This window comes from Colossoma macropomum, unplaced genomic scaffold (genome assembly GCF_904425465.1).
Source record: "Colossoma macropomum unplaced genomic scaffold, Colossoma_macropomum, whole genome shotgun sequence".
In the NCBI taxonomy this organism is placed as follows: domain Eukaryota; kingdom Metazoa; phylum Chordata; class Actinopteri; order Characiformes; family Serrasalmidae; genus Colossoma; species Colossoma macropomum.
The window spans coordinates 15,533,141-15,556,841 of NW_023494801.1; the positions used below are offsets into that span (position 1 = coordinate 15,533,141).

At 42.6% G+C, this 23,701-nt stretch overlaps 1 protein-coding gene across 1 annotated transcript in view; it reads left to right on the top strand.

Moving 5' to 3' along the window:
- The window catches only part of sdk2a (sidekick cell adhesion molecule 2a), a 144,088-nt gene that overhangs the window by 60,678 nt on the left and 59,709 nt on the right, over positions 1–23,701 (top strand). Inside the window, exons 2-4 of the mRNA XM_036590606.1 lie at positions 18,326–18,485; positions 21,670–21,776; positions 22,636–22,783. Coding sequence (XP_036446499.1) covers positions 18,326–18,485; positions 21,670–21,776; positions 22,636–22,783 — 415 coding nt within the window. The remainder of the gene's footprint in view (positions 1–18,325; positions 18,486–21,669; positions 21,777–22,635; positions 22,784–23,701) is intronic.

Genomic DNA, 23,701 nt, shown 5'->3' on the forward strand with positions numbered 1-23,701 from the left:
AATGACAGATAGCACAGACGGCCACAGTAGCACTTTCAGTTCTAAGTCATTTACTGTATGTTCCACAGCAGCTGGGATGTGACCACAGCCCTGATATGTAAGATTTTAGAAAATCCTTTCACTTAAATGCATTAACCCTTCTAGCACTGTAAAGGTGGGTAAAGCAGTTCTGGGTAGTTTAATGCAGCGATTGCTGGGTTTTGTTCTCATACTCCAGTGCGTATATAGTTTTCTTACCTTTGGTGAAAAAAAATGGACATTTTTGTTCACTTCCAGTGGTCATTAACTCTACCTTCTAAGGTCCAATCAGCCAGGCCTTTAGCAGCCGAGTGAGGTGCATTTTGAGTTTTTGCAAAACTCAGCAAGGAGGTTAATGTCCACAGGGAGGTTTGGTGCACACCGCTGTAAAGAAACAGGTACTTACTGAGTCCTAGGGTTTCTCAGTTTACTGTAATTATCCACTGGTCAAATTCGGTTCCAGCTTATAAGAGTCCATAATCAAATGCTACATATTATACTCTTATTCATAATGGTAGAACATACTGTTCTCCTGGCTTACTTAGCACTCTGGGGTTGACCATTTTCTGGTTCTCAATCCTGGTTCAGGAGTATTTTTTACAAACATAGGTTTTTTTCTCTTTTTTCCAAAAACCTTGTCAACATCCACAGCATATCTCTTTGTCCATATGAGACCAGAAAAAAAGCTGACATGAACATATAAGCCCAGTAGAGTGTGATAACACATCAAAAGATTTAATGTAAAACATCTGTGAGCATGTTTATTGCACAAAATATGATGTGCCTCAAAGCTGAAGCACATATTTTCTAATAAAGTGAGAGCAGCATGCTATAAACACAGTAGGCTTCCATGGTGGACCTCCGTAATTTGATGTAAGTCTGATTTCTGACAGAAAATGAAAGCTTAAAAAAGTCGTAGAAAGCCTACCACGTGTTACTGTGGGGTTTTTTTACATTGTGTCTCTGAGGCATTCACTCTGTCCTGATCAGGCAGAGAAGTGTTTCTAGTTTTTATTCTATTTGAATTATGGAGTTAAGTTTTTTGTCCACATCTGGCTTTGGTTAATGATTATCCGGTCCCATATCTTGTTTAATATTTGCACTTTAAACGAACTGTGTGCAGTATATTCTGACGCTTCCACAGAACAGTTTAATGAAAAAAGTAAAGTCATGTTCAAATAAAAAGCTGTTATCACTCCAAAATCACTGCCAAATTGCAGAGCACACAGAAACAACCCAGTCAGCCGTGGCCTTTTACACAGTTCTGCATGCTCAATAAATAAAAACAGCAACATTCAAGTGCATGTTCACACTTTTTCTTGCCTGTCCACTGTAAAGTTGGAGTGTTTTCAAAAAGCTGTGATTTTTAGTGACGTTTTGTGCGAGAAAACCTATTTTTCAAAGATATCCTGATATGTGTGGACAAGGCCTAACACATCCAATTCACCTTAGTAAAGGCCTATTGATTGGTTCGTTAGTTGCATCAAGTGTGTTGGGAGTAGGCGAAACTCTAAAATGTACATGGAAGTAGTATTCCAGGATTGAGAACCACTTTTATGTGCCATTCTGGTACTCATCATCCAGTTCATGCTATAAATTCTACAGTTTCAGGCACCCTAATTCTTGAGCAGTGGTCTCCAACCCTAATCCTAGAGCTAGCTTCCTGCAGAGTTTAGTTCTAACCTGTATCCGGTAAGCTGCCCTGCCCCTTACTTAACTCTAATACATCTGATCCAGCCACTTAGGGTCTTGGGAGGAGGTTGATTAGCTGAAGTAGGTATGGAAAATTGTGGTTGGAACTAGACTCTGCATGAAGGTCGATCTTCAGGACCAAAGTTAAAGACCATTGTTCTAGAGTTCTTGCAATACTATTTTACCATTTGGAGCAGAACAGGGTTGCACAACTCCGGTCCTAGAGGGCTAGTGTCCAGCACCGGCCCTCCAGGACTGGAGTTGTGCACCCCTGGAGTAGAAGGATGAGGTTTTTGACACAGCTCAATATCAATTTAAATTACATATGCTTCAGAAAAAACTAAAACTGCAATTCAGGTGTGAATCTTTGCTTATTTGGTGGTATGTTTCTTCCCAGGAACGCAAGTCCGTTCTTTGCATTCATGATCTTCAGAACCATCTCTAATTGTACAAGTCCTATGGCCAATGGCACGTCATGCGTGCAGGTGTCTGGTCATAACTGAGCCATGCGCATCCTGGTGCAGGCATGGATCACTTCCCCAGCAGCCCGTCAACTAATTAGGATCTAATTATCCAGGCAAGTGTAAACAATCGCAGCAGATGGCAGAACGCGCGGAATTAACTCTAATGACCCGCGGCCCGGTGGAATTCCCATTTCGGCGCCTTTGTTTGTTATTTCCCTCCATTACTGTTTGCCCTACTTTCTAAATTCAGTTCATTCCTGCCTCCTCATGCCCGGAGAAGGCGCTTTCTGCCTCCTCTCCCCGCAGCGTGCTCGCTCTCTCTCTCTTCCTCTCTCTTCTTTCTTCTCCTTCAGAGTGCTCATGTGTTTGGAACACCTTCAACTCACCTGCCGTCAATTAGCTCTCACAATGAACGCCTACATTGGAGGCTTCCTCTCTCTCGCTTCTTCGCCTTTCCACCTATTTTTGGCGATAGTAGACCAAGCGGGCCTTCAGAGATGCAGGCTTTCCTTGCTGAGTACCGTGTAATTACAGGATGGGTGTCATTAAAAGCTTTAGCAGCCTCGTGGAGGAATGAAGCTCGTCTTGCTTCACAATTCCAGCAGAAATATCAGACTTCACAGGCAGGGTCCAGCAAATGGGGGGAGGAGCTCTGACTCGCAGTGCATCTGAAATGGAATATTACATACTACACACTTATTCGCAACAGTGGCATGCTATTCTCCCGCTCACTTAAGCCGGCACTATACTTCCAGTGAAAATACATTTTGAAGCAAACTGAAAGATGTCTTTTGAGCCGGACAGTGGTTTGAGTTTGTGTGCTTTTAGTGTGTGCCACCTGCCAAACAGAACTCCAAACACCACTGCCCACTCCAAATCTCCAGACTCTGGAATTGCTCAACGTTGTGTGATATAGGTTGCAAGCCTATACAAAGTGCTCATCTATCTGTCTGTCTATCTATAATTGTTTATCTGTGGTCATTTCATTTATGTTGTCACAGCAGTATCACTATGAATTTAGGGTCACTTCCACAAGCATCTACTAAAGTTTTCAGAAGTTTGCAGAAACTTCTGCATTATCTGGCTAACAGCCTAAATTGCCGTATTCAGCTCTGGTCTTGGAGGATCTGTGTCCAGCACAGCCTGACGCTTCTCCCTACTCAAGCATACCCACTGAACCTAGCAATTAAAACATGAGTTTAATCCAGTGTGTTTGAGAAGGGAACTTACCAAGCTGTATTGGACACCAGCCCTCTAGAACCAGAGTTGAAAACCCCGATTTAGGCTGTAACAAATGGCAGAATTAGACAGCTCTCCAACTCTGTGGACCTTCTCAATAACAGGGGCATTAGGTCAGTATGTCTGCAAGTCCAAGGAAGGCCAGAGGTTTAGACTGAGCACATGTCTTTTGTTCTGAGACCTCCCCCTGGGACTGGGCCAGACATCATATGATCATTTTGTGTCACTTGCATCTGTGTGAAGTGTTTTAAGTTTCTCATGTCTATTTCCGCCTACTAGTTAGGTCTCCACCTCTCCACCAGCAGGGAGGGCTTCCTCTGAGATGTAGAACCACTGCATTTTTTAAACATCTGCCAACACAGTTGGACAGTTCAATATACTTGGAGGAGATTGTTACATCCCAACTCTGTTACGTGATGCAACAGACATCTGCATTGCTTAGCATTATGCTAAGTGATAGGGGAGTGACAGGGTCATCCTATCCACTCAAACAGAGGGCATTTATTCTCTCTTGGACTCTTGGCAAGGAATGGCTGTTGCAACACTTGGGGTTTAGTTGCTTAGAATGCTTAGAGTGGATGTGCCCCTGTGTGTTTTTAGTACACTTGTGATTGTGTGGTCGGTGGTCTTTCATTTTTATTTTGTTCTTTCATTGTTTGACATCATCTTTAGATATTCAAGTGAGTGTCAAACCATTCAGAAAATCTACAAAGGCACAGCTAATTGAACATGAAACATGAGTTATATGAGTTATACAATATTATCAAAATAGCCAGTTTTGACCACTTTAACTGCATCTGTCATCTTCTCAAAGAGAACCAACCCCTTTGGAAACCCCTCCATGCCACTGGAATTATGAAATCGCATATTATCTGGTGTTTGCACACTTTAGATTTTGATTTGATGGGATCCAGGTTTTTAATGAACCAGTTAGGTCATCGGTAATCTTTGATGTTCTCTTGGTTACTTCATAAAATGTTTAGCAAAGTGATATATGTTACAAAGAAAAACACTTCTAGCACATCCTCAATCTGGTGGTTATTTTCTTCTATTAGGGAAACTTGGAGGGAACTGTACTAAGGGTTCTGTAAAGCACAGAGTTGGAAACATCATAGTCTGGGGCTGTTTTTCTTGTCATGGTGTTGGTAAGCCTGTGTTCATTGATGAAATCATGGACTCAGAAGTATATAAAGGCATTTTAGGTGCAAACCTGCAGGAGTCTGCAGATAAATTGCTCAAATGATAACAATCCATTTGGTTTGGCATTTTATTTCCTAGCACAATGATACAATTTAAGTATAGCACATATACTGTTTGGTTTCAGACACCACAATCTTTCAGGAGTACTATTTTGGCATACTTTTTAGAATAGATGTAGGCAATTTCAGATGCAGCTCAATACTGAAGAAAGCAAGTACCAAGAAAGGTTAAAATACCCAGAAGCATTCTTTATCCAATTGGCTCAGAAGCTCCCTCCATACCACCGGAATTAGCATTCACTCACTTCTAATTTTAACTGAATATAGCATGGCATCTGGGTAGTTTTCGTCTACGATTTAATGAACACTATGGCTTTGGACACCAATCTTTCTGGAGTACTATTTTGGCATGCCGTTTCAAGCAGAAGCATGTGATTTCGGACCCAGCTTGGCTGTCTCTGGAGGCGCTGGCTGGAGGGCGGAAAAAAAAAGATACGGAAGAGAGATGCGGGTGCACGGCGTCTCATTAATCGGCGGTTGGCGCGCGCGCGTGCTCCTGGGTGTGTGTTGTGCCAAGCACTCTGGTGCCTAATTAAGCTCCAGGATATGGTCGACACGTCCCAAGGCACACATACACTCACAGTCCCCTGGTGCTGAGTCAGAGAGAGAGAGAGAGAGAGAGAGAATGCACATGGGGAGAGATAGAGAATGAAAGATAGAGGGATAGAGGCAGGCGGAGAATGAAAAAAGAGGAAGAGGGCAGGCAGGAGGCAGGTATACAAAGAATGGCTTGTGAGGGAGTGCGGAAGAAAAGTAAGACGTTGAAACAGATAAGCTGGACAGAGACAGAGAGAGAAAGGGATGTGTGCAGGCATTGTGTTGATGTGGCTTGCAGCCTCTGATAATTCAATCTGCTGGCCATTGACTGCCACCCCACTACCCCCCCCCCTTCCTAGTGCGTTCTGTCTTCACTCCTAATTAAATCTTGCTTTGATAGCTCAATGCTGTCTCTAATTGCGTTCGAGCTACGTCACCGGGCTGCCCACCGCTCCGGCGGATCAAAAAGTGGCCACGCCGTGCTGCATTACACCTCGGTTAATCTCGTCAATTACGCGTCCATTAACCCATGGTGACCTGTTCGCGGTCGGCGCTCATGCAGGCGCACCCGGCCAAGCCCAGGGAAGGTAATGAAATTCAGTGGCACAAATTGCTGTGCGGATTGAATTGTAACCAAAGTTAAACAAAGTAATACCAAGCTTCTTTATTGGTCCCCCAGCCCTGGTTTACAGGCCACGCATGCAGTGGGAGCGAGCGCCATCTATTATGCACCCTACACTACGTACATAAGGACATAAACCCGAGGTCCATTGCTCAACTCCTTAAACTGCAGGCTTAATGTTTAGTTATTAATCCTATGGCTTAATAACCAGAAGCTACTACAAATGATTTAGCAACCAGTATGAGACTAATATGCAATGTGAGCTCATGTAGTTTTGAGAGTGAGAAACAGAATTCTAGATTCACAAGTGGTTCTTTGGAGCTTAAAAGTCAACCTGAAATCGCAATTGAGCTTTACACCGATAAGGCATAACATTATGACCACCTCCTTGTTTCTAAGCTCACTGTCCATTTTATTAGCTCCACTTACTATATAGATGCACTTTGTAGTTCTACAATTACAGATTGTTGTCCATCTGTTTCTCTGCATACTTTGTTAGCCCCCTTTTACCCTGTTCTTCAATGGTCAGGACCCCCATGGACCCTCACAGAGCAGGTACTATTTGAGTGGTGGATCATTGTCAGCACTGCAGTAACACTGACGTGGTGGTAGTGTGTTACTGTGTGTTGTGCTGGTCTGAGTGGATCAGACACAGCAGTGCTGCTGGAGTTTTTGAACACTGTGTCCACTGACTGTCCACTCTATTAGACACTCCTACCTTGTCAGTCCACCTTGTAGATGTAAAGTCAGAGACGATAGCTCATCTGCTGCTGCACAGTTTGTGTTGGTCATCCTCTAGTGCTTCATCAGTGGTCACAGGACGCTGCCCACAGAACACTGTTGGCTGGATATTTTTTGTTGGTGGACTATTCTCAGTCCAGCAGTGACACTGAGGTGTTTAAAAACTCCAGCTGCACTGCTGTCTGATCCACTCAGACCAGCGCTACACACACTAACACACCACCACATCATTGTTACTGCAGTGCTGAGAATGATCCACCACCCAAATAATACCTGCTCTGTGAGGGTCCATAGGGGTCCTGACCACTGAAGAACAGGGTAAAAGGGGGCTAACAAAGTATGCAGAGAAACAGATGTAATCTTTGATTACATCTTTGATAAACTTGTAATCTTTGATTGAGTATGGAGTTTTGAATATGTCACCATGCATCAGCAGATAGTGAAAAAGTTATGTTAGTAATTAATAATTTATTTTTTCACCTCTCATTTCTTCCATTCACCTCCCACTTCTTCCAGCACCATTATCAGGCAAAATGAGCTGGCTCAGGCAGCCTCCCTAACACTATGCTTCACATGGAAATGCATCAAGATTTTCAATTCAGAATTAAAAGGCTAGAAACTTTTACTAGCATACGATTATATAAAATTCAGATCTGTCCCACAGATGTCTTCATATGAATTTATTATCATTCCCATTATATTTTAATGAAAACAGAGAGTGACTGAGAGCAGCGACCTCGGTCAATATTTGCAGATTTTTTCTCCAGTAACCCTTTGCCATGTTTGCTTTAGTTTTGTTTGCTCGCACTTCACTCCCTGAGATTTTTCTCTTGTGCTCTCATTGGCTACTGCTTGTCGCTGCTCCTGGTCATTGTCACAGAGGTGCTCACGCAACAAGATTCATCTCTGGGAATGCTTGAAATGTATGAGGGCATAAAAAAATTGTCCCTGAACTGTTCACACTAGGTGAGTGGTTGTCACAGAAGTGTGCAGAAATTTGCTGCTGAGCTGGGGGGGTGGGGGGTTGTCAAAAATCTCAAAAAATGTGTCTGTGACAGGAAAATCAGGGCTAAAATTGTGTAAACAATGCTGTAGGCAGAAATAAATTATTGGGCAGGCCTGTTAAAAAAGTGAGTATGTCACTTAGCTAGATACAATTTCCAAACATGCTAATGTCCTGCAGTGTCATGACATCAGGCTACAGTCTATTTCTGAGTGCAGTGCAGTCTTCACCATACCTATTTCAACACTTCTGCCTTACAGTGATACAAAACAATAGAAATCAACCAGAATACTGGATTCACATAAACTCAACCAACATTGCAACCCCCTTGACTATAAAGCATGCAACTGCTTCTGACAAGCACAACTTTTGCCCGATGTGTATGACATAAGTAAGTTTAAATCAGACAACTGAGATGTGCAAACATGAGGAAACACAACACAGCAAACTTCACAGCCAAACCTAGGCAAAAGCATACTGCCACATTCAACAGGCATGAAAGGGGCAATGGACCATTTATGTTTGTTTTGATGTTTTGACACAGCTCATTTTAGCTTTTGTTGTAAAAGAGCACTGTGAGTACCAAATTTTCAGAGAACTGAAGTCAGTTTTTTTTGTTTGTTTGTTTTGTTTTGCTTTGTTTCTGGCTTTGGATGGGTAGAAAACATAATTCTCTTCTCTGCTCTTTCAGATACAGAATCTTACTGTTACAGGTCCCACAGGTACATCTTTTGATCCCAGCTGAAGTTTCAAATTGAAACACTGGCATGCTCAAAAAGCACTGAAGGCTTGAGGCAATGGCAAATAGCAAGGTTAATTAAGCAGTGATTTGAGAGCTGAGAAAATAAGGTGGAGCTTGGTGGAGAACATAATAGTTTGATTGGCCATAATACAAGGACAGAACTCACAGAACAGAAGTCAAATATCTTTATCTTTAAAAATGCAACTTAAAAAATATTCCTTTCCATTTTTTTAGGTAGGCCTGTGATCAGTCTGGGTAGACCCAGGCCTACCTTAGGCTATGCCCCTGCATTAAGATAATCTTAATACTAAGATGTTTATGGGAAAGAGACCATTCTCTGCAGGTGGTGACAAACTATCATAGGATTCTGAGAGCAGATTAAATGCACATGTCAGATGTCGTTTGGATAGCAACATAGGCTATTGTGAGTCCTATGAAGCTAACAAATGAAGTGCTGTTAAACGATCACCGGCGCTGATGCTTAGCCCCACCTATCAAAAATATGTCCATGGATACGGGCTCAGGGGCCATTACTGTAAATGAATGCCGGGGGTGGTGACATTGTGGGGTGTCTGTAATGGGTAATGTAGGTATTTCTTCTCCCTCCGTCTTAATTCAGACTCGGGAGTGTTTGGCCTGAGCGCTGATGGGCCCCTTCACCTTGCTGCCAGGGTGGAGGGCACTCCTCTCCGCTTGGGGGAGTTGATGAAGTGCAAATCGGCAGGGTGCTGGTTGTCACGGTGACGGAGTGACGGAGTAGCCCGACCTTCGGCACAGCCTGCAAGCTGAGAGGCTCATACAACTCACCTGGAGCAGCCGTATGCACACACACTTAGGCACACAATTCACACAAACTAACTTTACTTGGCCAAGGGCACCACTATATAGAGTTACACTGAGCTCTCTTCCTTTTGAGGGAAATTGCTCTTCTGCCTTTTATACTACAGAACGTTGTCACAAGAGGATGAAATATTGACTAAGAAGCACATATTTTAGAGCCCCTGCATGGCTGTTTACACCGGAGGTGTAATCTATGTGATGTGCAGGTATATGCTGTATATGTTGTATAAATTGTCTGGTATTCGAGGGGGTCCTATGTTGGCTGGCATCTCCAGCGTTGACTGGCTACTAACTCACTACTAACTCACTGATGCTAGCTTCCATGGCAACAAAATGTTGAGTTTTAGGTTTAATTTCTTTTGGAAATGTTTATTTCTAGTTTAATAATGCACTCTTTCACACTTTAATCGAGATGTTACATATCTCCTCATTTGTCTTCTGTTAGAGAAAAGAGTAACAATTAATTTTTTCACCAAACTCTTGGGAAATTGGCCAGGCTTTCAGATTTACAAATATGCTACAGCGTATTGTAAAGTTTTTTTCAGAGGTATCACAGGCATAGATACGGTTGCTAGACCACGAAGGACCATGTGGGTGAACCAAATTGCTACAGAGCCACCTTGAGGTAGACCAGTGCTGCATCTCTAGTTAGTTGAGTACAGAAAAGACAGTAAAGACAGAAGCTCTCAGAATGTGTTGAAGCAAGATAAATAATGACCTTTCTCTGAATTTGTATTTGAACATTTGTTTTTCCTGAACAGACAATATGATGTCATAATACATTTATTTCATGATCCTTCCAGAATTTTTATTTTTAGGCATTAAGTTCCCTGACCCAACAGGACCGCCTGCATTTCACACCATGCTTGTATACTCACACCCAACCTGATTGAGTTGTCAGCATTTCATTAGAATCTTGATGTTCTCTATAACATTAAAATTAAGCAGAAAAACACTCTCTCTGAATGAGACACTTATGTTTGTGTCCTTGCTTGGTCCTTTACAGATCCTAGTAAATTAATGATAGCTACCAATACCAGCTATTTTATCCAGTCTTGTAAATGAATGCTGATAGAAAATACTTGAAGGGCCACTATTAAAAGTGCCCATGTTAAAAGCTTCAGAATGTACCATACACTCTTCTGTTCATACAGTCCATATATGCAGTTCAACATTATTGCCATTATACATATACAGGGGGACAGTATAATGAAACACATTCAGGCTACGTCTTGTACATAAACATTATAACAGGGACAGAGTCCCAGAGTGCACATGTACCAGTTGGATGACTGACAATATGTATACACAAAATAAATACACACACACACACACACACACACCCCCACCCACATTATCTAAACCACTTATTTTTCAGGGTCGCGGAGGGGCAGGGGTGCTGGAGCCTATCCCAGCTGTCATTGGGCAGGAGGCAGGATACACCTTGGACAGGTTGACAGTCCATAATAATTACAAAATGACAATAATTTAAAAAGCTATAAATAGACAATAAACAATAGATACAGAATAAACTAGAGGCACAGAAGTGTACTGGTGCATAGACAGTGTGTATACGTATGTGCAAAATGTGCAAAGTATGTGCAGCAACTTTTAGAGGTTGTTCAGTAAACAGTGGTATGCTTGTTAGTTCAAGTGTTCAGTCCAAGTACATATGAAGTCTGTTGGCAGTTCAGAATAACATTAAAGTGCATTAGAGTGTGTGTATAGTTTGAGTAGTGTTTGTATTTATAATCTGATGGGTGCTGTAGGTGTAACTATATAGAAAGCAGCAAAAACAGCCCATTTTCAACTTATTCATTTTTTTGAGGTCTTGAAAGGTAAATTGTTTTTATTTTTATTTAATTTTTCATTTTGATTTTTTAGTTCAGTTGAGTTTTAGTCAGTTTCAGGGGTGCATAAATAGTTTTTTTTTTTTGCAAAGTAACAGTTTTAGTCTAGCTTTGATGTAGATTCTGTTGTAGTTTTTCGTATTTTGATGAATGTTGTGTTAGCAAGTATATGATAAGGGAAGAATAAAACTAGCACAACAGTAGACTGCGTTCAGCTCAGCTCCAGCTTTCCTTAAAGACAGCCAAACACAGAACACATCCATTTCTAAACTCTCATTCACGCACTGAAAAAACAAAAATGAAAGGTTTTTAGTAAATGTGTTTCATTTTAGTTTTGCAGTAGACAGTATTGTTTTGATTTAGTTTTTGAACATGGTTCTATTTATTTTTATCATAATTTATGAGTACATTTGTTAACTATGTCTAGTTTTTGTTCGAGGAATAGTTTTAGTTAACTATAATAACCCTGGCCTGTACATGTACACATCCCAGTCATGCTTAGTGTTTCAACCCAAACTGCTTCTTGAATGAGGCACAAGACAGGTCAGCCAAACAGAACAAAGATCATTTACATGAATCGGTCTTAAAAGCAGAGTAACAAAAACAGCCTGCTTAATTTTAAGGAATAAAGAGAGGTTGGAAAATGGTCATGTAAAAATGACAGGGTTCTGTTCTTGGCAAGTAAATACACACAAACTTTGAAAGTGGACCTCTTAAAATACAAAGGAAAATGTAGGATGTGGGCCCTCAACATTAGTCACACTACAGAAAAACATTCAAGCTTATATGTGAAGTGAAATAATATCATGTATGTGATGTTGATGGGTGATACGTATTTAGTGTAGTGTGTTACATTGGTACATGCTAGTTATGCTAATCTTGCTATCCATGACCAATATGTTATGGTCGATGCATGTACCTGTGGTTATGTATATTGCTGGTGCATGGGGCTGATGGTCAGTCAGCCAAAGTATACCTATCACCTCAGACTAGACTACACTAGTGGTTTAGACCATCCTTGCTAACCACGAAGGCCATAGTGGACAGGCACAGGCCACGATTGGCTTACTCACACTCGTGCACAGGTGACAGAGGATGATTAAATAGAGGAGGAAGTGGCCACCGCTGTGTCGGAATAAAAGAGAGAAATACATTACAAGTGTTGAATGCGGGCCCTTGCTGTATGATTGCATGCCAGCGTGGTGCACTACAAAACACAATGGGGCATGTTTTATGGATCCTGCCTGATGCCTGTGGCCTTTGTCTGGGAGCTATTAAAATTCCGTGTGCGAGGTAAAGTGAGGCAGAGTGCAGCGCTGCCACCCAATTCGCCTTCAGCTGTCAGGTTAAAAGAAGGTGGGCTTTTTATAATGGCCCTGGCGGTGGCGTGGCCCGCTGGACCCTGGCAGGCCAGCAGCAGCCTGGGCTTCGGCTTCCCTACCGCAGGGTCCTCTGCTGCTGAGGAACCTCCCCCAGGCTCTCCATCTGGAGCTGCGTTCTCTGCCACCTCCGCCTCTGCTCAAACACACACAGTGCTGCACGTAGAAATTACCACCACATGCCGCACTTGGCTGCTGCCCTGCATGGGCTGGCACGAAAAAAGGAAGCATGTCCCTGTTGACCCCTCTGAGGATTCAGTGGCAAAAGAGAACCTGCCACCTCTAAAGCATATGGACACTAATGAGAAATGGCAACTTCATTACAGTTTTGGAAGACTCGGTTTAGGATCCTTCTGACCTGGGGATTCCATTTGTCTGAGAGAGCGACATAGAAATAGAAGAGTGAGAGAGAGAATGCAGACAACAGTGAGCCAAGGAAAGTGCTCTGGTCTCTGTCATGGCCCTTGAAGATCAAAGCCTTGCACTGAGCCACACAGAACAGACCACCAGCATTCTCCCACTGCATTCAGCACTGGGCTTATATATACCCTCCTACCTTTAAAAAATAAAGGTTCCTAGATGGTTCTTGGCTTGGATGGACAGTTCTAGGAAAAACCTTTAATTGGTTTAGAATTTTACATTACATTGATTTTATTTAAACTTTAAAAAGGTTGATCATACACGTATCTCATTTGCAACATTGAGTCTTTAGAGAGACATTGATTGAAAAGTTCTTCAGGGAACCATGGTGGTTCTTCTATGGCAGTGCTCTCCAACCCTCCTCCTATAGATCTACATTCCTGCAAAGTTGAATTCCCACCTCCATCTAACATGCTGTCTATCTCCCTTACCTAAAACTAATCCTGATCCAGCCAATCTCCTGAAGATATGAACTAGCTAGAGAAAGTGTGATAGATGATGTTTGGAGCTAGACTCTGTAGGAAGGTAGATCTCCAGAACCAGGGTCTCTGATCACTTTTCTGTGACATCACTTCAAAATATTATCTTGCTGCTCTTTTACGAAGCTAATATTGCTACCATGATGCAGTTGAGAAGTTTGAACTAGTTATCTGAAGTTGCCACAAAAGTTTCCTATAGTCAAACAGTTCCTAACTGTTTGCAGCACATTCTCTTCAAGTCTATGAAAAAGGTTTCTGGAGTGCAAAATGAAAAGGGGTTTGTTTTTGAAATAACTGTGAAATCTGACTCAGCTCGGAGGCGCTTGCAGGTGTCTCCTGCCTTAGCGCTTGCGGAGATAGAATTCCTCCACATTGTGGAGAAAACATGCATTATTAGCTGGCTCTGGCAGTGCAGCATATCTACCTGTGCTTTCCCTCTCTCTCCATGCTATTCCGCCCACGGACCAACCCGACTCCGTGCCGAGGGAGCAATTATTGGGAGCCGTGGCTCTTTTTGGAGAGCCTGCTCATCTCTTTTCAAATGTGGGCACATTGGTTAGAGAAAAGCGGGCGGTATGGCCTCCTCTATCGGTGGAAACACGCGTCCACAGGCACTGGCACACGGGTGTCCATCTTATCATCATCCTCTGCTTTCAGGCAGTCGATGCTGGGGTCTACTTTTGCATTTGCAGGTCCCTAATGGTGCTGTGTTTATAAAGCTGGACAGCTAAGAGGATGGACCTGCGTGCTGGCTGCAGTGAACAGCAGCAAATTTGCCCAGAGGAGGAAATGAGAGTGGTGGTGGTGGAGGCTGGAGAGCGTCGTGCCTGGGGGGGGGGATGGCTGGCATTTTATTACTGCTCACACAGGGATCATTTTTGAGGGCTGTTACCCAACGGCAATGATTTGGAGGAGTGGCAGGGGACATTAAAGGCTTTGATTGGACTGATAATGGTCTGCTGGTATCAACTAGGGAGGATGAGGAGGATCATCTTTGCCTGATTGAGCGCTTGGTGTGTGTGTGTGAGTTCGCTTCTCTTAAGCATTGGAAAGGAATAATTTACTGGGTGTGTAGGCAGGCAAGTGTGATTATGTGTGTGCAAGAATAAAGCCCACTGCAAACTGTGCGATAACAGCGGTCTTAGAAGTTTATTGCATGTCACATTGTAGGCCTACAAGATGATGCCAATAAAATCTTGGCCAAATACTGTGACAGAATGTGTGATATCATTTATATTTACTTGTGCTTCATGCCGGAGTATACAATAAAGATTTGATGACAAGGCCTACAATGCAATGAAATAACCACATTCTGCTTGGTTATCCACCAGTGCCATGTACTTGTAGTCACGATTCCATTTCTTGTTCCTATTGACTCCCTCTCCACCCTCACAAACTCTGCACCATACATACATGAGTGCTCACTTGTTGAAGTTACTTACCCCTTCAAACACTTGAAAACATGGAGTCTATATTGAATAGCTCTTCATCCTAGGGTTGTGATGTGAAATCATCTCAGAATATGGCACTCCCTGAAGTTTTGTAGACTAACTCCCTTAAGTCTGATCAAGGGGTTTGATGGTTTGCCAGTAGAAACTTCCCTTAACAGTAGTTTAAGTGCAAATTCTTTTTTTTTAAATATCATCAAACATGTTGTGAAGAAGTTTACCTAAAGGGAAGTGTTAAGCAGTTTCAGATGGGTGACATTTTTACTGTTGATCTGCTGCTGCTCCAGCTGTTTGAACATGTTGGCACTGATCAGGTCAGAAAACAACTATTATTACTTTCACAATTACTTTTTCAACTATTGTTTCTCATTTTTATTATCATGAAAATAATTTGTAAAGTGTTCAATTTTGACACTTTGTCAAAGGCCTACAGCGGCGACGAACCTTGGCGAGGACAGCCGGGAGAGAGCCGCGAGTGTGGAGGGGGCGGAGCGCAAAGCTTGAGCTCCGCCGACGAACGCGGGTCACGCGAGTGACGTTGTGAGGAGGAGGAGGAGAACGAGGACGATGGTGCCGGCTACGAGAGGCACCAAGGCGAGGAGCGAGTCCCGAGCTCCGCCGCCCGGGCCCCGCCCCCTGTACCGCAGCGAGGCCGCTTTAGGATACCTTACGTTCGACCCGGGCGGCCGCGCTGCAAGCTGGGGGCGGTGAAGGGTGGCGGAGCAGCGAGCTCCCGTTCCCTCTCGGCTCGGGTGCTGATCTGGCTGGCAGCGTGAGCACCTTTTAAAGGAGCTGAGAGGGAACAGCGTAAGGTATCCTGAAGCGGCCTCGCTGCGGCACAGGGGGCGGGGCCCGGGCGGCGGAGCTCGGGACTCCCCTCGTCACGACGTCACTCGCGTGACCCGCGTTCGTTCGCAAAGCACGAGCTCCGCCCCCTCCACACTCGCGGCTGTCTCCGTGCTGTCCTCGCCCAGGTTCGTCGCCGCTGTGTGTTCGGGCCCCGCCTTCCTGCTGGCTCTCGCGGCCGTCATCGTCGGGGCCCGGGGGGCGGGCGCATGCCACTCCTATTTAGTCTTTTTCTGTTTTTAAAGTTTTTTTTTTTTTTTTCTTTTGGCCAGAAACTGAAAGTGACCATTTTCAGACTAAATGTTTTGGTTTGGCAAAGTTTTGGCATCCCTACTTAACACTTTTGAGAATCAAAATGCCCTTTTATGGGATTCCCTGAAGTTCGGCATGTGCAGAGTAGAAGTCTCATAGTGCCTTTACTGGAATAGGAACAGGTAGCGTAAGTCGCATCTCGTTTTTAGATGTATATCTTAGCAGCTGTTGCATGTAGAAATTTTGATCCTGTCAGATCTGCACCCTATCAGAACGTTGCTGTAGGCTGTCTAATGCTGCAAACACACTAAATTGGAAGCTGGTAAGACATACAGTCATATGAAAAAGGCAGAACATCAGTGATCAACTTACCTGTTAATTGATTTTCTAAGTGAAAATAGGTATACATCCTCTACAGGGAACTTAAAAATGGCATTACCTGCTAATTTTACTGCATAATTTCTAGTTATTTGCTTATTATTTGAGTGTAGCATATTAGAAAAACACAAAATATAAAATAGGCCATAACTTTTGCACAGGCCACATTTTTATGTTTTATTTTTTCCAGTATGTTAACTTCAGCAAATAAACAATAATTGCACATTAAAATGTGCAGAAGTGTGCTCTCTCTGAAGAAATGTGTTACTTTGTTTTCATTTAGACAATCAGCAAAATATATTTGATCAGTGATGCACAAGCATTTGCATATGACTACATTAAGCATTCTAAAACCACTGATTTTAGCTTGTACACCTGCCATAATCCTTAAATGCTGGGTGTTTTGCTACCTTGGGCAGCTGGCAATCCAGCATTCCATGAAGGTATAAAACTGTCAAAACATTTACTGACAATTTCATGAAACAATAGGAAATAATAAAACAATTATATAAAAAAAATACTACAATAAGGTAATAAAATGTGCCCTGTGACCTGTCCAGAGTGTTTCCTTTGTGTGTATGTGTATGTGTATTTTGATATTTTGCTTGTCACACACAAAAAAAAGATGAGATAGGAGGATTAAATGAGAACACTGGGCTCTAGCAACACTGAGGTATGCAGGCCTCTAGCAAGGTATGCATGTTTTTCAAAGGTATGCATTTAAAGATAAACTAAAAGTATTTGTCATGTCTGACACAACCTTTATGTCCATGGAATGTCCCTTGTACTCAACTGTGGGCTTGATCTGTGTGGATTTGTTGTGTGTGTGTGTAACTATTGGGGTTCAAAATTTTGTTCCATGGTATGTTTGTTCATTAGATAGTCTAACCCTAGTTTACCACACATCTCACTCTTCACCAGCTCATCATATTCCCATTGGACTTGATGCTTGAGCACCTCCCCAATCTCCCGGAGGGCAAAACATATCAGCACTCGCTGCTTCGGCTGAGCTCCGCCAATAACCGCTCAGGCAATGAGTCACTGCACAATTCAGTGTTGCTGCAGGGTATGCCAGCTTATTGCCTCTATTAATACAAGCTTTAATTAGCTTTCCCCCAAACATTGTGACAATCAACTCCGGTGTCACACTTCAGAGAATGAGTCAGCGTGGTCGATATGTCTGATCATGTGCTCCTCAGGTGCATAATGAAAGCTCTTTGTCTCCCAGGCTCGAGGCCTCCACATGCAGACCTGTAGAGTGAGCACCCAAGTCTAGATAATTCGCCTGTATTAGAAAACCTGAAGATGAATGGAGGCAGTAGGAGATCGTAGCTCATTCTGTCACGTTCACCGCGTGAACAGCTCCATCTTGGAGCACTCTCGAGCGTCTTCGCTCAGTTATGCCATTGAAGCACCGGGAGTCGCGCTCCATCTTCTCTCTAGCATTCACATGCTTCCCAAACACTCTTTAAGCCTGGACGAAACTGCAGTGTTAGTAGTGATTCTCCACCAAAAGTCCAGGACAAGCTTTAATCGATATGCTGGGTGCAGAATTTCTCAGTTAGCCAGATACCTTAAGCCCAAAGTCATGTATGTCCACTCGGAGGAAAGATTAGTGCCCCTGGTATCTTTTTTTGTTATAGATGAGTAAAAATCAGAGTATTCATAAAGCCAAGTGTAAACCAAACTTGCTAGTTCTCTACACTAATGACAAATTGACTAATGACTGTTTAGCTTATTGTTTAGCTATGAATATATTTTAAAGATCTGGCAAAATGATATAAAAGGTTAATTAGCGACAGTAACACAAAGCATTATTGAGAGTTTCTCTTTCAATTGAGAATATCCATTTAGAAAGCTGTTAAGTCCAGAACTAGACTTATCCATAAGTCTTGTCCTGGACTGACCCATAGATGCCTATGACTAGAGATCAGTAACTTTGCTATTGGACAATCCTCACGTAGGACTTAAATCATCCTGTTTACTGACAAATCCTGTTTTGTGAATTATCATCCCGGATGCAAAAGGCCAAACAGCAAATAATTAAATGTGTAATTATATAAATTGAACTTATGTCTATTTGTACCTAACCTCTAATGTACCTTTCTCTACGCAGATGATGTTCCTCCATACTTCAAAATGGAGCCGGTGGCAACCCAGGTGCACCTGGAGGGGAACCGTTTAGTCCTGACTTGTATGGCAGAGGGTAGCTGGCCTCTGGAGTTTAAATGGCTTTACAATGGCACAGAGCTGACGCGCTTCTCACTGGAATACAGGTGAGCTGCCGGCCCCCTCACGCCTCCTCTCCATTTGTCATTCCCGTCGCATAATTACCGCAACAAATAGACACATTAATCACAGTTTACCTTTTAACAAATTTCTCATTTGCGGATATTTATTCAAATCCCGGCTCATTCCTATGCATTTATTCAGAAATGGTGGAGGATCATAAGCCTCTTGAGATATGGCACCTCATTCCCCATGCAGGCACGAAATGACTCTCTGATATCGATTCCTGGCTTGCATTAGTCGATGTCATTTCCTACTTGGTTGCAGGGAACGAGCGCCAGGTTCGGCCCATGACCAGCCCCTCGCCTTTTGTTTTTTTTGCTCTATGCATTCTTTATAAACGCTGCATCCGGCATGTGTCAGGAATATGGAATTATATCCATCAAGCCATTGTAGTCAGTGGAACGGAAGGTGCATTATTCTCTATAGCCGCAAGAGCCATGTAATATTTATAATTGTAAAGGCAAAGTGAATTGTTTTCCCCCCCCACACACACAATGGACGCATTCCTTTCTTTCTTCACTTCACTCAGTAACAGAGTTTGTGCTGACCAAGGTCCTGCAGATGGAGGCTTTCTTAGTTGATGCAGCATTTAGCGCACTTCTAATGGACGTAGCCAAGCGGGTCCACCTGCAGGCTTGCTCTAAGTGAGGGCCTTCTCTGAGTTCTTGGATGGCATTTCTGGTCTTTTCTCTAAGGTCTTTTCCTGCAGAACTAAGAAAAACTTTACAAGTGCACTAAAACATGAGTCAGCTTGTCTTGATTTTTGACAAATAAAAAAGAAAATAATTTTGATAAAAAAGACCTATAAGAGCAGTTTAACAGACTGTGTGCATTTCATAAAAATCTATCATTTTATGGAAAGGAATGTGTTTTTTTTTCTGTAGATTCCGATTAGGTTAGAGAAGGGAATGATACCAAAGCGTTTCACTTTTATTTAGCGATTCACTTTTAGCTGGCTAATGTAAAGTTATTCTCAAGCATGACCTAAAGCCAAATTGTCATTGTTTAAGAACAAAAAATAAATCAAAAGGACTGTTAGACTTTTAGTCTGCGATTAGTCTTTTGGCACAATATATAGTTGCTGGATTGAAAAAGAACCAGTATAAAGTTCATGGTGTCTTAAGTTAGTGAACAGTTTTATTTGATGCATTGAGAAGCGAGGTTGTTTCCTGTAGGTGTGTTTTTGTTGTAGCCCCATGTCTTGATCTTTATAGCTAAAGTAGAAGGTTCTTTGCCATGTTGAGCAACTGAATGCACTCTCTGATGATAGGCAGATGTCTGGCTTGCAGGACCACTTGTATGCTGACTCTACCCTACTTGATTGAAATGGAATGTGTGGCACAATGTAATTAGTCATAGATCAGCTTCTTTTTTGAATGTATTGTAGAAAAATTTTAAATACAGTACTTTGCAATCCTTTATTTAATTTCCAGCAAAATGGCCATCAGGTAGAAGTTACTTATTTTTCAGCATCAAAGCTGAAAAAATATATTTAACAGAAAATTTCACAGAAGCCTCAACAACTGAATATAATATCCTCGTATACTCTTTGACTTTATTACAGCTTGGATTCTTTTTGTGAGACTTGCTTTCAGTTTTTCAAAGAAATCTGAAGATTTCTGAAAAAAAGAATCTGAAAGAATATTTTCCCTATCCAAACAATCCCCTAACACATTCAATAATATTGTGGTCTGGGCTCTGGTGTGAGTACACCAGCAGCTTCTTTATTGATTGGCAAATTTCCTTTTCTTAGCAATGGTATCTTGACAGCTACACATCCTTTCAATCTCATAGCGGTGAATTGTCTTCTCGAGATTGGAAGTATGGACAGAAACACCTGAGGAGTTTTTCAGATCTGAAGCAAGAGTGGAGCTTGATTTTCTCCTCTCTCTCAAAGATAAAAGCTTTAAGTACTGTTTATCTGATGGTGATAGTTTTAGTGGTCAAATAGGTCACTTTGCAGTTGTTAGATCTTGTCTTTTTCCCCTAATTTTGCTTTGACTTTCCTTTCCTTGTGCAAGTGGTTTACCTTATACATCTTATATCTTCTCAGAAATATTTGCTGGAAAATGAATAGCTTGTACGTATGGCTGTTTTGACTGGAAAGTAAATAAATAAATGGTGTCTCAGACTTTTGCCCAATACTTTATGATGCAATGCATTTTAGTAAGCCCTAACTTGGCCCTGAGGATAACACTTTTCTTTAAAAAGCAGCCCTTTTTAATGTTTTCTTTTAGCCTTTATTTGAGATTTTGTGACTTGCGGTAGCAAGAACAGCAGGACCTGTCCAGGAGCCTCACTGTGAGATCCCAAGTGGCTACAACTCCTCACCTGCATCCTTCTCCTTAGTCAGTGAACCATACACCAGTGTGTGCGTGTATGCATGCATTTGAGAGCAAGGATCACGCTTCTGCTTGTTATTCCTCCCCACTTCTGATCAAAGGGAGAACCTGAATCCACTTGACTACAGTATCAGGAATATGTGAATGGCACTGCAGGGGAAGCTGAGCGGGGCGATAAGGAGCTCAGTGTGAGCAGCTAAGTGAATTAGGGATTCATTGAACAAAAGTGGCAGTGCTCATGTATAGAGACCTAATGCTAGAACTGTATACCACACAGGATTTTGACCAGGTTCCCCAGGGTGGTCTTACGCATATAGACACCTCACGTAACTCTCAACTGGCCTAATGCAGTCTTGTTGTACAGAATATCTGACTCCCATTGATCAACACACAGCCAGAGCCACACACATACATGCTCATGCATTCACACATACACATGCACTGTTTCTGATCCTTGTTCTGCCCTGCTTTCGGACTTAATGGCCTCTCGTACTGCATGTTGTCATCACAACATCAAGTGGGCCCTGAAAAAAGCATTCCATTATAGGCATTGGGAGGGGGGTTTACTTAGAGTTAGGCGTGGATCAGGTCTGAGTGCAATGGCCAAAAATTCTGCACTCAAGCAGAATGCTAGCACCAGATGATTGCTTATAGCCTCAGGAGCGAATAGGCTTTTGGAAAGCCTGAGATATTTCATTTTGTGATATATCAGTAGAGAGCCTGTGTGAATGCATGCACAAATCTGTGTGTGTGTGTGTGTGTCAGGGTCTTTCGTGTGGAAAATGAAATGGAAATAAGTGACTGTCATAAACGTCATGTCCACCAGGTACCTCATCCCGTCGTTGGACCGCTCCCATGCTGGCTTCTACAGGTGCATAGTGAGGAACCGGGTCGGAGCTCTAATGCAGAGGAGCACTCAAGTGCAGGTTGCCTGTAAGTGCAAATGAGAAAGCAGTGAGAATGAAATCACGGGTGGTGGTGGTGGGGTATGCTTTAAAGGAAGGAAAATCTCATTTACACAATTATCCCTTCATCCCTCTACCTCGAGTCGCTAAGTTTATTTAGGATTACTTAACAATTCAAGGTGGTTTGAAATATAAATTTCTATTACTTGTTAGCTCCATTAGACTCCAGTCCAAAGATGGGCACTCGAATCAATGAATCAGACTTAAGTCAAATATTGCCCTGACTTGCGACTCTACTTGGACTGACATTTAAATAACGGATGACTTGACCTGGATTTAATACTTGAGACTTCTGTATTTTCAGCCTGAGAAAAATCTGAATAAATCGCCAACATTAATGCAGAAATGCTGTTACACGCTCAAGCTAGCTAACCAGGCTAACCAAACTGTTTCATGCTGTTTTGCCTCTTTCCTTTAAGCACCTCACTTACTGCATGTAATGCTGAAGTTCTATCCTTAAGCCTGATAGTTTGTCTATAAAAAATGTAAGCTGTGTCAAGACTGGCAGGTTTTTATTAAGGATTTCCTTTTGTAAAATGTAATGGCTGCAGCTAAACACAAGACCAAGATAAAATTCTCAACTAAAGACCCAAGACTTTCTTCACATTCAGACCCTAGAGACAAAACATGATCCTACTGACATGAAACTCGACTCAAACATCTCTTGCCCGGTACCAAACTAAAGAAACAAGCTTTGAACGGCAAACATGTCTTGGCTGATCAAATACATTTTCAGAAAAAGGAAGATTGTGTAAACTTTATTTGTTGCCAGACTTCACTTAAGTAAATAATTCCCTCTCTTAACTAACTTTCTCTCTCTCTCTCAGACATGGAGAGCTTTACGGAGGGTGAGCGTTCTCAGGTGGTGTCGCAGGGTGAGGCTGCCCTTATCTTTCCCCCGCGGATCCCCAGCTTCCCACGACCTCAGATCACGTGGTTCCGGGATGGACGCAAGATCCCCCCCAGCAGTCGCATGTAAGCCTGTGGCAGGCTCAGCCTAGGCTGATGTGGATCAACTTTCACACGCTGCGCATTATTATCAGTGCATCAAGAGAGGCCTGCCATATTATTGTTTAACTACCCTACAAGCTCTTCTCCTGCCGCAAGCCTGGACCCCTGGGAAGACGGCGGGGCTGATATTGCAGCATCTCGTTGCAGCATTGATAAAGTCAGCTATAATAAATAAGAACCCCTGTTGACTCTGGAGCGGGTGTGATTGAAGGCGAGAGAGAGAGAGCAGGCGGCGGGGGAACCAATTAGACAAAGTGGACAAAAGGCCTTTATTGACGACCTTGGCTGATTGACAGAGCTTTCTCCTGACCGCACACATCCTATGTGGTGTGTGTGTGTGTGTGTGTATGTGTGCCTACACACGTGTGTGTGCACGCAGTCAGTGTTAGGCTCATCTTCGTAATCAGCTGAGATTAATTTACCTGGGCTGCCAGCAGGCAGTTGGACGAGAAACAGCTTGGTTGTTTGAGGATCTATAATTCATGCCGATCGTCCAGTGTGTTGAAGCTGATGTGAGGCTTTCTGACACCTGAGGAGGAGAATGCTCCTCTGTGCCTTAGGCTGAAGAAGGGGCTTTTTTTTGGCAGATCAAGCCAGCAGTAACCCCCATGACCAACAGTATGAAGCCTTAGGCTGAATGAAAGATGCCCCTGTGTGGGCAGACATAAATTACAAAGTAAAAGGGTTAAGGTAAAAGTTAGGGTACAGGTTTGGGTTAGCTATGTTCTCAATCAAGCGAAAAAGTTACCAAAAGAATGATGTTATCAAACTTTCTTTATGTAATTACAGCATAAATTGTTTTTCTCAAACAATTCATTTTCCCTAATAAACTTTCAAACAAAGTGCTACCCACTGGTGCAAATATAGAGGGGATAGGGGACA